Here is a 13,703-nt window from a genome sequence, read left to right on the forward strand (position 1 = left end):
AAACTTTTTTTTATACGATGAACCGTTTTCGAGATAGAGGGCGGAGAGAGCGCGGTCACTGCATCTCTTCAAAAAAATTTTTTTTCGTCTAACCTATCCGTGATGGTTGTCTATGTATAGGACATAAAAAAATACGTCATGGTTCCTAAAACCATTTTTCGTCAAAATCAATCGTTTGAAAGATAGACGCTTCCAAAGTGGAAAAATGAGGTCTATCGAATGTGTCCTGTCCCCTAACTTTTAAAATAAGTTAGTAAGAAAACTAAAAAAAATATATGCTGTAGATTTGAATGAAAACTTTCAACGAAAATTGGTTTGAACGTGATATCATAATTAGTTTTTAAGAATTGATACATTTTTAATAAAAACACACTTAATTTTCCACTTTCTCAATTCTTTTAATCAATTCTTATAAACTAATTATGATATCTCGTTCAAACCAATTTTCATTGAAAGTTTCCATTAAAATCTACAACATATATTTTTTTTAGTTTTCTTACTCACTTATTTTAAAAGTTAGAGGGCAGGACACATTCTATATACCTCATTTTTCCACTTTGGAAGCGTCTATCTTTCAAACGATTGATTTTGACGAAAAATGGTTTTAGGAACCATGACGTATTTTTTAATGTCCTATCCATAGACAACCATCACGGATAGGTGAGACGAAAAAAAATTTTTTGAAGAGATGCAGTGACCGCGCGCTCTCCGCCCTCTATCTCGAAAACGATTCACCGTATAAAAAAAGAGTTTATACAAAAGTTGTAGAGTATTTTCCCATAGGAAATGAGATATTTCGAAAAAACCGCAAAAAAACGATTTTTGGGCCCTTTGACCCTGAATTTTAAGGGTTGCTTACACCCTACCATATGTAGGTTTTGAGACAAGTTTTAGGGGGTCAATATACAAGTATATACAAAATTACAGCTGGGTATCTCGCATTCCGAGATTCTTACCTAATTTAACCTTATTTGACTGGACTATTGTTGTATTCAATGACAGAGATTCAACTGTGTTCCTTTTTTAAGGAGGGTAATTCATCAAATGACTTCTCCCGCCTTGGCTGAGGCGAGAGGGAACGTCAAACTCTTACTGTCTAAAAACTACTCCGTTCCTACTCCTGCGCTTCGAGCCGGAGTTCCGGTAAGCCCGCTAGGTAGTCCGCAGCTCCGGAAACTAAGTGTCTAGTGTGTATTTTTTACCTGATCAGTTGCACTCACAATTGGATACCAATAGCTGATTGCTGTAATCTCATACGATCAGCCCCCTACTACTTCAGCTAGCTAATCTGTTGATAACTATCTAAAGTGATTTATTTGTATCTAAGTTATATCCAAAGAGGCACTTTTGTACCTTCCCGCAGCAGGCGTACCGGGCGTCGAAGGAGAGCAGAAATTGCTCTCTTTCGACCCCCCTAAATGGGTCCGGAGACGGTGGACTTGGGGAAGTCCCCGTCACCCCGTTATAAAGGACCCGAGGTGGTGGTGCGTGTTGTGTCCACGCGCGCCTTCGAGACGTAGCACGGAGGAGATTAACACCTCACTTCTCTGTGCATTTTGAGGTGGGGCCTGGCAAGGCAGGCCGCCACGAGTTCGGGGGCTGCGGAAGAATTTCGTTTCTCGCACCCTCGTACCCACGTGTGAGACGGGACAACGGGGTGGGTTTTAGTCAGTAGGAGTCTGACAGTCCCTTTCGTCCTCCCCAGTCGACGGGGCTCCATGAGGATCTCCCACCTTGGGGTCAAAAAAAAAATAAAAAAAAATATCCAAAGAGGCTTTTAGGTATAGACCTGAGTGGAGGAAAGACTCTTTTTTTACTCTTACATACTAAAAGGACTTGCTACTGACTGTACCTTTCTCAATTTGAAAATAACGTGGGACGAGTGGCTGAATGAAAATAATATTTATTTTGATTTTCTGCAAGTCGTTCCAAATGACCGTAGGCATGTGGGACGAGTTGACGAATCACCCACTAAAGGAGTTTTTTAATACTCGGTTAGTTATTTCAATGAGGAGAAGTAATTTGTATTTCATTCGAATAGGAAAACAGAAATCAAGGAAACTTTTCGATTTAATTAATTATTAACACCATCCAATGCAACCCCTTGTTGTCTTAAGGAAATTGGTGTGTGCCCTCGTAAGGGCATCCAGTACACTTTCTTATACCAACTGCATTATATATGATGTTGTTCAATGCAGGGGAAATATTTATTAGGTTGGTAGTCAATTGTATGCGTTTCATTTAATTTTCAGTAGTATGATCTTAGAGCCATAATATTGTTAATGGTTTAAAAATGCCATAGGCTAGTATGTGTTATCAAAATTCTGTTTGGGGTTGTTAGGTATGCGGATTTATAGAATGTTCCTTGCGTTAAGTACCTAACATTTAATCTAGAGCAATGAATTACTAAACACCAATTTTTCTACTACGTAAAAATTTTGAATCGAGGTCGGTTTAGACGATAATTGATCTGGTTTAGATAAGACGACAAATAATAACACTATAGTATTATATTTAAGGGTTCATTTTATTTTATTTTAAATCTTTAAAAAACAGAGTTAACTTAAGAAATTCAAAAATACAATTAAAATATTAAAGACAATTTAATTATACCAGTACCTCAATATGATAAACAGAAGTCTGTTTTACCTCGTAGGCGCTTGCACAGAAGTTTCTCGGCACGAGAAAATATGATGTAAGTAATTACAGACCTTTTTTTAAATAATCTGTGTTGAAAAATCTCGCTAGGTATAATAAATTATAGCAACACGTATTACAATATTTGTTGTAGATTCTTACAATAGCCAACGGAGTAGCCAACATAATTTTTAAAATAAGTACTTGACTCTCTAAAACGCGACACTAAACATAAACAAAATAAAAAAAAGAAAATAAACAAAATCGTTCACTTCACACCACTGTCACATCACTTTGCCCATGACAAACTTACGAACGTTTACACAAATATAGCATAGACCTTACGCTCTTTGAAATAGAGCGCATTTTCCTACAAAGCAGAGGTCATAATCTTGGCGAAATAAACAGACAACTTAATGTCACGCTGTCATTCACGGATTATGCAAAGTAGCCAAGATATATATTTTTTTTCTATTACCATAATACGCGTGGCAGAATGTTTGATGTAATGAAGCAACGTGGGAAAGGCTAACAGGGGCCTTTGCAGCTCTATGTCTATAAAAATACAAGCTATGCGGTATTAAACTTTGTGCTAACAGACAGAGAGTTGAAAGTTAAATACAAAGAGTAACATACGGGCGTGTTTGTTCGTTTGTTCCAAACCAAATTATCAAATTTCAAAGATATCACGTTTCAGCTACCGGCCCCCTTTTGTTCTAATGTGGGTACTAATTGATTTCTAGTTCAGATCAATTGTTACTGCACTTAGTGAATGAACAAACACGTTGTCGGCTGATGTCGGTACTTGTAGGCGTCTTATCAACTAGAAAGTGTAATTTTCGAATCTATTACCGAAATCATAATATTAAGTCTTTGACTGCCAATAGAAAACTGTTGAAGGCAAATCTTTCGCTAACGTCGGTCACCGGTAACCCCCGTGGCGTTTAAAGTGTTAAGGAATATTGACAACGCACAATAATAAGTGTGGTTTGTTTTTAGTTCAAAAGATACACATTTCTGATTTTCTATAAGGAAACAGAAATAAAACATTCAAAACTTGATTATTCTATAACATAAAACGTTTGATAGTCAAGCAAATTGATACAAGTCCAGTGAATCTGCTCCAATTATTTGCGATTCTTCTCAGGAAGTAAAAAAAATACTGCTCTGTGATATTTTTCTAATTAAGTTCAATTAAAATCGTATTATTCAGTTCGTCGTTGGGGGGAGTTTTGTCCGAAACTTTTTCCTTCGATTTCTTTTTTACTAATTAAAAGTGAGTTTGGAGATTTCGCATTCTTCTGTTGGCTTGCTGTGGGGTGACCAATGCAGACTTGTTGACTTTTTGCAAGTTATTGTGACTCTTTGCTATATATTTTTGCATTCGGTGCTATACATTTCATTACAAAACCTGCTATGTTATTAACCGACTTCCCAAAAAGGAGAAGGTTCTAAATTTGGCCGGCATGATATTTTTTTATTACTTGTGGCCCTGACTTCTAAACTATTTTTGGAGATTACTTTTCTAAGTAAAAATAATTGTCAAGTAAATACAAATCGCCGTTTTCATAATAAAAAAGCAACTGAAATAACAGATGAGCAGTCGCATACGATTTACATATTCTTCATAGCTATAATATGATCTGTTAAAAAAGTCAGACATACATATAGCGTATACGAGTATTTCCTTCTGTTCAAAGTTTTCAAGTATTGATTAATTGATTCCCATTTACTTGGAGACATTGGAGTCAATGAGGGGCTCGGTTGCTATGGAGATGGCAGGCCGGTAAACAATCCACAGCTTATGCTCTAATGCAATCATTGATAGCAACATCTAACAGATTATGGGGAGAACGCTCATTCATTAAGGTGACTCCAAAACATAAACCAAATAAGATGACTACAAAATCGTTTATAATGAATCCATCACTTTTAGTCGATTGAAAAAGTAACTTAGTGACAATATAAGAAGACTTAATTATGATGGATTACGGTTTTAACGAATGTGGGAGAGCCATGCTTCCGAAATGATATTGCGGCCCCACAAAAAACCGACGTGAAACAACGCTTGCGTTGTATTTCTTTGTGTCAGTGAGGTTACCGGAGGCCCTGTTACGATCCTTCCCAATCTTCCCAATTCCCGATTCCCCTACAACCCTAAAATTACAAATCCCTAAAAGGCCGGCAAATCCTCTGGTGTTCTGGGTGTCTATGGTCGGCGGCGATTGCTTACCATCAGGTGATTCGCCTGTATGTTTACCGGTTTATACCATAAAAAATCTTTTCTCACATTTCTGTAGAAATTATATACGTAAATGCATTGCTTCATGAGAGTGTACTCCACTCCTTTGAGTCCAGACTAGACTACTTGCAGCAAACACAGTGTAAAACACCATCTGTCTTCGAAACGTCTATTATTTGCTCGGTCAATATATTGTCTTCCATTCTCTTGGACGCTGGACTGTTCCAATGACGATCTGAACCAGATAAGCTCCAACTTTCAGTCCAAACAATCGTAAAACATTGCGCAAACACCTCAGTGTCCTCGCAACAATAGCTCCGCGGACAAAATCGTACGAGTATACACCCTTACCGAACTCGTAGACATTTCTAATAGCCCTTAAGAGTGAGGCAAACAGTTTTACTCCATTGTCCACTTCACTCGACATTGTTACTTGGTAACCAAGTTACTTTATACACCCCCCTCAAACGATTTTGATACTTCCTACAACGGCGTATTAGTTTCTATAAATGCAAAATCAATTTGGTACGCAGTTCGTGCCGTTTCCATGGTAACAGGTATTGTCCAAGTATTTTTTCTAAATATTTCTGAACGAATTTCAACTCTCTCCCTCTAAAAGTTAAGTTGAATGTCTTTTGCACTGGTCAGCAAAGATATTTTTATTATGGGAAAGAATATTTTTCTGCAATTGAATTTTTATTTAGTTGGAATCGATGACGTTTTTATGTTATGTGTTTTATGATATCTCTTGTTTCTGCGAAGTGCTTGACTTGGAATCCTTAGTTAATTGGGTTTTAGTACCTTGTCTAACAAAATTAAAAAGCAAAAAAATCTTTCTCGTTCATCTATCGCTATTGAAACCCAAGGCTCATGCATGAACACTGTAAAACAATGTACAATTATAGACAATAACGTCTTACTATTGGCTAAATTAGATAAAAACCGAGCCAAACTAAATTGAGCAACACAACACCCTACAAACTACTACAGCAAAACAGAACGGTGTTAAAGTTGACTATTTTTGTACGAAAGCGTCTTGTTATGAGAATAAATCGCGCGTCGAGACAACACGTTGTATTGCGATCGTCTTTTATACATTGTTGAGGATCCTACACATTCAGTGTCTAGTTTATCGGATGATCCACTTTTTAAATCTTATCATTAAATACCAAGTTTATATCATAGCTGGAAAAGGATTTTAATGATGCTGCTAATCGATGGAAATGTCGTGTAGTGACATCTCTAAATTGAGTGTAGATAAAAGGTGAACTAAAAATATACAGCGATTTCTTTATATCACAGATGTTTGAAAATATTCTCACGTAACCTCAATAGAGGTTTATTTATTTATTTATTTTAATCTTCTTTATACAAAATAATAGTGAATGGTGGATTTAATGCCTTAAGGCATTCTCTTTAGAGGTTTAACTATTTTTTGAAGTTATAATAATATACTAGGTAACTCTAAATCTAGATAAATAACAATTGACACATTGAGATTAGGTAATGTAATTATTTTACTAATTTTATTTAAACATTCTTAATTATTTGCTAACAAATTTCCAAGTTTAAGCCAAAAAAGTAGTAAAAATTTGACTATTTTGTCTGTAAGTAATGTACTATCTTCTCAATATTAAAATATCTATCTCTTGATATTTTCTGTGCAGTTTCCGTTATCTTGTAGTGCGCAATAAATACTTCAAGCCCGCTGCCGTCTCAACGTATCTATAACTCATCTCCGTATGATAGTGGCCGAAACAAAATTAAATAAAAATACATAGTATTCAATTATTAAAACTAGACTGCCTCGGTGGCCTAGTGGTTGCAAGTGCGACTGCCGAGCAAGGGGTCTCGGGTTCGATTCCCGGGTCGGGCGAAGTATTACTGGACTTTTTTAGGTTTTTTGAAAATTTCTCAGTAGTAGCACGGAGTCTGGAAATGTGCCCGGTATATGGCAATAGGCTCACCACCTATTACATGGGACTTATTACATAAATTGTGAAAAGTGGGTGTACACAGTGGCATTACGTGTCATAATGTGCACCTCTGCCTACTCCTTCGGGGATTAAAGGCGTGACGATATGTATACATTATGTATGTAAAAATAGAACTTTGCAATAAATTTATCGTAAGATATTTCCAATGCGAATGACATTTGACAAACAAAAAATCTATTTGAATTCTAAACTATCACAACTATCATTACTAGTTGTCGCCCGCGACTTCGTCCGAGTAGAATAATGACTTTTGGGAGAATTTAGTCTTTTGGCGGCTGTAACGGTAGTAACAAATGAACTCAGAATCGATTCAGTACCTAGGTTATAATCTGTTGTGAAATTTGTATGTCCTTTTGCGGGTTGCAAATCATTGTTATACCAAATCCAATCATTTGATTAAATAGAGTATTTTAAAAATATATAATGCTAGGTAAGTTTTTTTGTGTCTAACTACCGTTATACCAAATTCTACTCAAATTAGGTCCAATGGTTTAAAGGATTTATTTCGGGATTTTAAGGATAAGTTTCGTTTTTACGACAATTATGCGTTTTAGTTATTTTAAAATGAGAAGAAACGTACAGAACGTCGAATTACTTTTGATTAGATGCCTCAGGAATCAGGGATAAAAAGAAATACGAATTTAAGTTAACTGAATATATTTTATTGTTTTTCGACACCTTCTTTCAAATGAAAAAAAAATCATGTCAATCCGTGGGTCTATTTTGCCGCGAAAGACGGACAAATAAACAGACACATAGTTTCATATTCATAATATTAGCATGGATAAGGATTATGTGTACTTTTACCGTTCTAGAATCGCAAGTCATTGTGCTTCTTTTAAAGTTACTCCTATTATAGGATTAACTTTAATCGGGAACACGCAGTTAAACTGGTAACAAATAATGAATTTCAAATAAAGACCCACCCATTTACATTGATGCGCAATAAAGTTGGGCCGGCTCGACCGGAGTGATACCACGGTCTTACAGAAAACCAACGTGAAACAACGCTTACGTTGTGTTTCGTTGTGTGAGTGCGGTTACCAGAGGCTCAATTCCCCCCTTCCCAATCTTCCCAATCCCCGATTCCTCAACAACCTTTAAATTCCTAACTCCCAAAAAGCAACGCCCTTGTAACGCCTCTGGTGTTTCAAGTGTCCATGGGCGGCAGCGATTGCTTACCATCAGGTAATACGCCTGCTCGATTACCGGCGTGTTTCATAAAAAAAAGTAATAACTATAATGTAATATAATAATCTAAATTTGTTACCATATTAGAATATTCTTAGCTAGTTTAGACGTTACAATTTACATACATTGAATAACTTGCTAATGTTTTACAATTAAGAAATCAGATTTTGGCTCAGAATCGAATCTTCATTTACATTCAATAAATCTTCCTTAATATTCTTTCTTGCTGGTCAAAAAGTTGAATGTTTGGATCCTTTTCACAAACAAAGTAAGCTTCTCGAGCGGTCGTTCCTATATCCAGTCTACCGCTACCTAAGATTCCTCCAAATGCATGCACACCTTTGATGTAATTTTTATTGTTGTACCAGTTATTGTAAACAGTATCCATTTTCTCTCCTGAAACCGTGAAGCATAGAATGAGAGATTGCTACGAGGTACACTTTTATAATTATTTTTTGCGATTAATTATTATATAACCACCATAAACTTGATAATGCCATAACTTAAAAAGTTTTGCTGTACAACGTTTATGATGAACATCTATCTATCTTACAAAATTAAGTAACTGTTACGAACCATGAATAGTAAGGAAGGTTAATAAATCGCTGTTCCAGTTATAAAATCCAGTGTGGGATAGTAGATCAAAAGAATCATTCTTTTGTGGTAATTTTTCTTTCAATAAATTCACCACGACGTCAGCCTCCTTTTGATCGTTGATGATAACGAGGTGGCCTCCCTCGGCAACGCACACCTTATTTGCTCCTTTCCAAGTCCTTGCTTGCTTGTGCAACTTGTAGCAGCTACCCGTCACAGAATTGTAGTGGTACGCTGAGACAAAAATATTATAGTCAATTGTCACTACGAATACAATGAAATACACCCCAATACACCCAACAATAAACTACGAATACAATGAAATGTAGTCTAATATTTTTTATTTTAAAAGTAGCTATATTCATATGACGTTAGGTATGAGTTTTTATTACTGTTAATGCTGAGCAAGAAGCCTCGAGTCGGGAAAAGTTATTATAAGAGAAAGAGAGAGAGAGAGAGAGAGAGCAAAAGTCATTCAACAAACATAGTTGAAGGTTTGAGCTAGTCATGGAATTACCTGGGTCAAAAGTTCCACAATCGAAGTTGTACTTCAGTTGAGTAGAGTTTTTCTTATAGCAAATGTATGGCCACCATTGGTCGCAGCTATTAAATGTGACTGCTCTATCTCTTGTCATACTCATACACTCTTTAGGTTTTGTGCCATTGGTAGAAGGAAACTTAACAGGCATGTCTTCTAATTGAACCCCTGCAATTTAAAAAATATTATTTTACTAGCTGTGACGGCGGATTCGCTCACGTAATGAGAAACATAGCAATGTACCTTTTTGTATGAGATTTGCCCGTGGTCTGTTAGCAACATTACCATTATTTTTATGTATTATGTACTTGTTTCCTTTTCTTTTACATTTACTGATGGAGAGTTTCTGGATTCCTAACCAATAAAATTTAAGGAGTTGACGCTTTTGTTGATACGTGGTAAAATATTTGCCCTTCGTTTATTCGTACTGTGTACTTTTGTGTGATTTGAACGTAAATCTGCTCAGACTGTCACTCACGTAACGTTACTTACCTTCGATAGATGTGTAATGTCCATAAACGAACAATTCTTTAATTCCTATGTAAATAGGAAAATCGATTCCTGATTCCTCCACCGCATTCAACATAGCTGTACGTAGTTCGGCAGTTGAGGGTGACGCTAAAACTGCATCTGTAGTGTATACACATCTTAGTGAATATTTAGATCTTTTTTTCAAAAGACGTCTAGCTTTCTGGGGAAAAAATTAGACGCCTAAGGTGGCCTAAGGTGCGGCTAAAGGAGGCACCGGGTCCTCTTAGTAGACCAACCCCGGAGCCCCATGGTGCAACGCCTGTTACGGCACTTCCATATGGATAATCCTATAATCTAGGAACAGTAGCCAGGGCAAAATATTACTAAGAAGATCGTTTAAGGTGTAGAGCATAAGAAGTTGTTTAGGAGTGTGTTTACCTTCCAAGTGACACTTCATGAAAGCTTCCAACCACGTTAGAGGAGCCTTGTGAACTTTCAACCAACCATCGACGTCAGCATTGTACTTGTACTGTTTGCACAACGCCAAACCTGGGGACGTATTAAGGAACATTAATATGAATATCTGCCGTGTCCGTTTAGTTTTTATTTAAAAAAAAACGTTGCCCAACCTTAGGATTTTCTCCTGTGTCGTGGGTACGTTTACAAACAGACAACTTCACATACATATGACACCCAGACTCGAATCAACAATTTGTGGATCACACAAAAAGTTGCTCGGTGCAGAAATCGAATCCGATACACGTTGCGCGCCAGGCAGTAGCCCAGCCACCACGCCGAATGTCATCATCATCATCATCAGCTGAGAGACGTCCACTGCTGAACAAAGGCCTCCCCTTGGTCCTCCACGTAGAACGACAAGCCGCCACCTGCATCCACTGGCTCCCCGCCTCTCTGACGATGTCGTCGGTCCACCTAGTGGGAGGTCTGCCCACGCTGCGTCTTCCGGTCCGCGGTCCCCACTCAGTCACCTTCCTGGCCCAGCGGCCATCAGTCCTCCAAGCGACGTGGCCTGCCCATTGCCACTTTAGCCTGCATATTTTGAAGCTATGTCTGTAACTCTTGTTCTTTGGCGAATTTCCATATTTCGGATTTTGTCGCGCAAAGATATTCCGGGCATAGCTCTCTCCGTCGCGCGCTGGGCCAGCAGTTAGGGACCATGTCTCGGTACCGTATGTCATCACTGGCAACACACACTGGTTGTACATCCTTGTCTTCAGACACTGCGGGATTTTTGACGAGAAGACTTCATGTAACTTCCCAAACGCTGCCCATCCGAGTTGGATTCTTCGGGCGACCTCTTTCTCGAAGTTGGACCTACCTAGCTGGATGATCTGACCCAGGTATGTGTAGTGGTCTACAGCTTCGAGTATATCGTTCCCAACGATAACCGGTTCAGGTGCAACATGGACATTTGACATGATTTTCGTCTTGTCCATGTTCATTTTAAGGCCCACCTGTTGGGAAACGGTATTGAGGTCGCTGAGCATGGTGTTCAGATCTTCCAGCGACTCTGCCATTACGACTATGTCATCGGCGAAACGGAGATGAGTGATGTATTCGCCATTAATGTGGATGCCGCGTCCGCTCCAGTCCAAGAGCTTAAAAACATCTTCCAGTGCGTTCGTGAACAGTCTCCCTGTCTCACGCCCTTCCGCAACTGGATTGGCCTTGTAGTCTCTTCCTGGAGTCGGATGCGCATGGTTTTTTTTTTTTTTTTTTTTGAGGGGGGAAAATCATCCAATGACTTCTCCCGCCTTGGGTGAGGCGGGAGGGAGTGTCAGACTCTTACTGACTAAAAACCACCCCGTTCCTTCTCCTGCTTTGAGCCGGAGCCCCGGTAACCTTTTACGTTGTCCGCAGCTATGGCGCTGTTATACAAACACTTCAAAACCTCGATATATCTATAGTCAATGTGGCACCGCTGGAGAGACTACAGCACCGCCCAGGTTTCGATTGAATCGAAGGCTTTCTCATAGTCCACAAACGCCAAGCATAGTGGTAAGTTACACTCCTCGGTCTTCTGTATAACCTGCCGCAGCGTATGACTGTGGTCTATGGTACTGAAGCCTTTTCGGAATCCGGCTTGTTCGGGAGGCTGGAAGTCATCAAGCCTGCGTTCAAGACGGTTTGTGATGACCCTCGAAAACAGCTCATACACGTGGCTCAGAAGTGAGATAGGTCTGTAGTTCTTCAGCAGACAGTTGGCGCCTTTTTTAAAGACCAGGACCACCACACTCCGTTGCCATGCTGCCGGCGTGGTTCCCTCGAGTATGACGGAATTGAATACGCCGAATGTGCAGTTAGTAAAAACACTAATAAAATTATAACTCAAGAATGGCTAAATCCATTTAGCTGAAAATGAGTATCACGAGACAGACATGTGATCTCGCAAGCCCTACAGAAACGGGATACGGCATACGAAGCCGCGGGCAGAAGCTTATTATAAGAATAAAACAAAAACTTACCCGCCCACACGAGAGTGAGAATAATTTGCAACTTCAGCATTTTAACGCAAGTCACTACGTAATGGACTGATCAAGATCACTAGCATTGGTTCATTATATACTATATAGGTGTGTATCATTATTATATATCTAAACAAAACAATACGTGAGTAAGCCGATAATATAATAATTAATATATAAAAACAAAATTGGGAAAACCGAACAGAGACAGTGTGACCTAAAGTTATCTACTAACTATTATTTATTAACCTTCAACTGTCAAAATATAGTGTGTTATAAAAAACTTATCAGTATATACAATAAACATATATACAACGTCGCCTTTTATCCCCGAAAGGGTAGGCAGCGGTGTACATTACGACATGTAATGCCGCTTTTCAGTGTACACCCACTTTTCACTATATTTGTATTATAAGTCCCATGTAATAGGGGGTGAGCCTATTGCATATACTGGGCACAATCCAGACTCTGTCTGTGCTACTACTGAGAAATTTTCTAAATACCGAAAAAAGCCCAGTAAAACTTTGCCCGACCCGGGAATCGAACCCGAGACCTCTTGTCCGGCAGCCGCACTTGTGATCTCTCGACCAATGAGGCAGTCCAGAGCAGCAGTTATTTGTATATTTTATTAGGATTACAATAGTGACAACATTTATCTTTAAAAGGTCAGTAATCTTTGAACTGAAAAAAACCCACTTATTACTCGTCTTTAATTACTCGCCCTTGATAGGGGCGATAATATGAATGATTTTTTTTAAATACTTCGCACATAGCATAAAATATAGTATTTAAACAATTTTGAATATTTTAGTTTTTCGAAGTCGGTAAAGTAGGGGGAAAGAGCTTGGCTCTCTCCGCTACCGATCACCAAAATGCTGGTTGATAGAACTCCAGAGACAAAAACCTTCTCACGGAGTGAGCCGTGATATGAAGCCTTCTGTATGAATGCTTCATATCACGGAATGCCTAAGATAGTTATTGAACCTTTTGACTATGAGTCCAGTGGCCGACACAACAATCAACATAATGATAGCCTCCTTATCAAGATATTAAAGATTTATTATCTAATTCACTTCGCATCCCTTCAACTACCTTCATAAAAAAAAAATACATCAATTCGTTACTCCGTTTTGTCATGAAAGACGTGTATGGGACACATGCACACACCTTTTTACATTTGCAATATAAGTATTGATAATCCGAACTGTTAAACTAACCAAAATAGAATTAGCTATCATCAAAACTGTTGAAGCAGAATGGCGTGAAAAAATTAAATTGATGGGAAGTTTTTTTTTACAGTACACGAGCCGACATATTACCGCCCATGGACATTTGAAACACCAGAGGCGTTACAAGTGCGTTGCCGGCATTTTGGGAGTTAGGAATTTAAGGGTTGTTGGGGAATCGGGGACTGGGAAGGGTGGAATCGGGCCCCCGGTAACCTCACTTACACAACGAAATATAACGCACGCGTTGTTTCACGTCGGTTTTCGGTGAGGCCGTGGTATCACTCCGGTCGAGCCGGCCCATTTGTGTCGAAGCATAAA

General features: G+C 38.5%; 1 protein-coding gene across 1 annotated transcript; it reads right to left on the bottom strand.

The window, feature by feature from the left end:
• Positions 1-7,516: 7,516 nt before the first annotated feature.
• On the bottom strand, positions 7,517-12,288 carry LOC118261814 (C-type mannose receptor 2-like). The gene is made up of 6 exons (XM_035572780.2): positions 12,157-12,288; positions 10,109-10,219; positions 9,692-9,829; positions 9,179-9,367; positions 8,644-8,895; positions 7,517-8,463 (listed from the first exon to the last, which is right to left on the bottom strand). Exons 1-6 carry the CDS (start codon positions 12,194-12,196, stop codon positions 8,264-8,266), a joined length of 930 nt encoding a protein of 309 aa, XP_035428673.2. The 5' UTR covers positions 12,197-12,288; the 3' UTR covers positions 7,517-8,263.
• Between the last annotated feature and the right edge of the window lie 1,415 nt (positions 12,289-13,703).

Source organism: Spodoptera frugiperda, chromosome 20 (genome assembly GCF_023101765.2).
Source record: "Spodoptera frugiperda isolate SF20-4 chromosome 20, AGI-APGP_CSIRO_Sfru_2.0, whole genome shotgun sequence".
NCBI lineage: Eukaryota > Metazoa > Arthropoda > Insecta > Lepidoptera > Noctuidae > Spodoptera > Spodoptera frugiperda.

What these genes read in the sequence shown, in the direction of transcription:
- LOC118261814 (XM_035572780.2), bottom strand. Translation starts at nt 12,196, where the DNA reads ATGCTGAAGTTGCAAATTATTCTCACTCTCGTGTGGGCGG. An exon ending in CATGAAGTGTCACTTGGAAG is followed by an intron (nt 9,830 to 10,108) that starts GTAAACACACTC and finishes TATACACTACAG; the next exon opens with ATGCAGTTTTAGCGTCACCC. An exon ending in TTGTGGAACTTTTGACCCAG is followed by an intron (nt 8,896 to 9,178) that starts GTAATTCCATGA and finishes TTTTTGTCTCAG; the next exon opens with CGTACCACTACAATTCTGTG.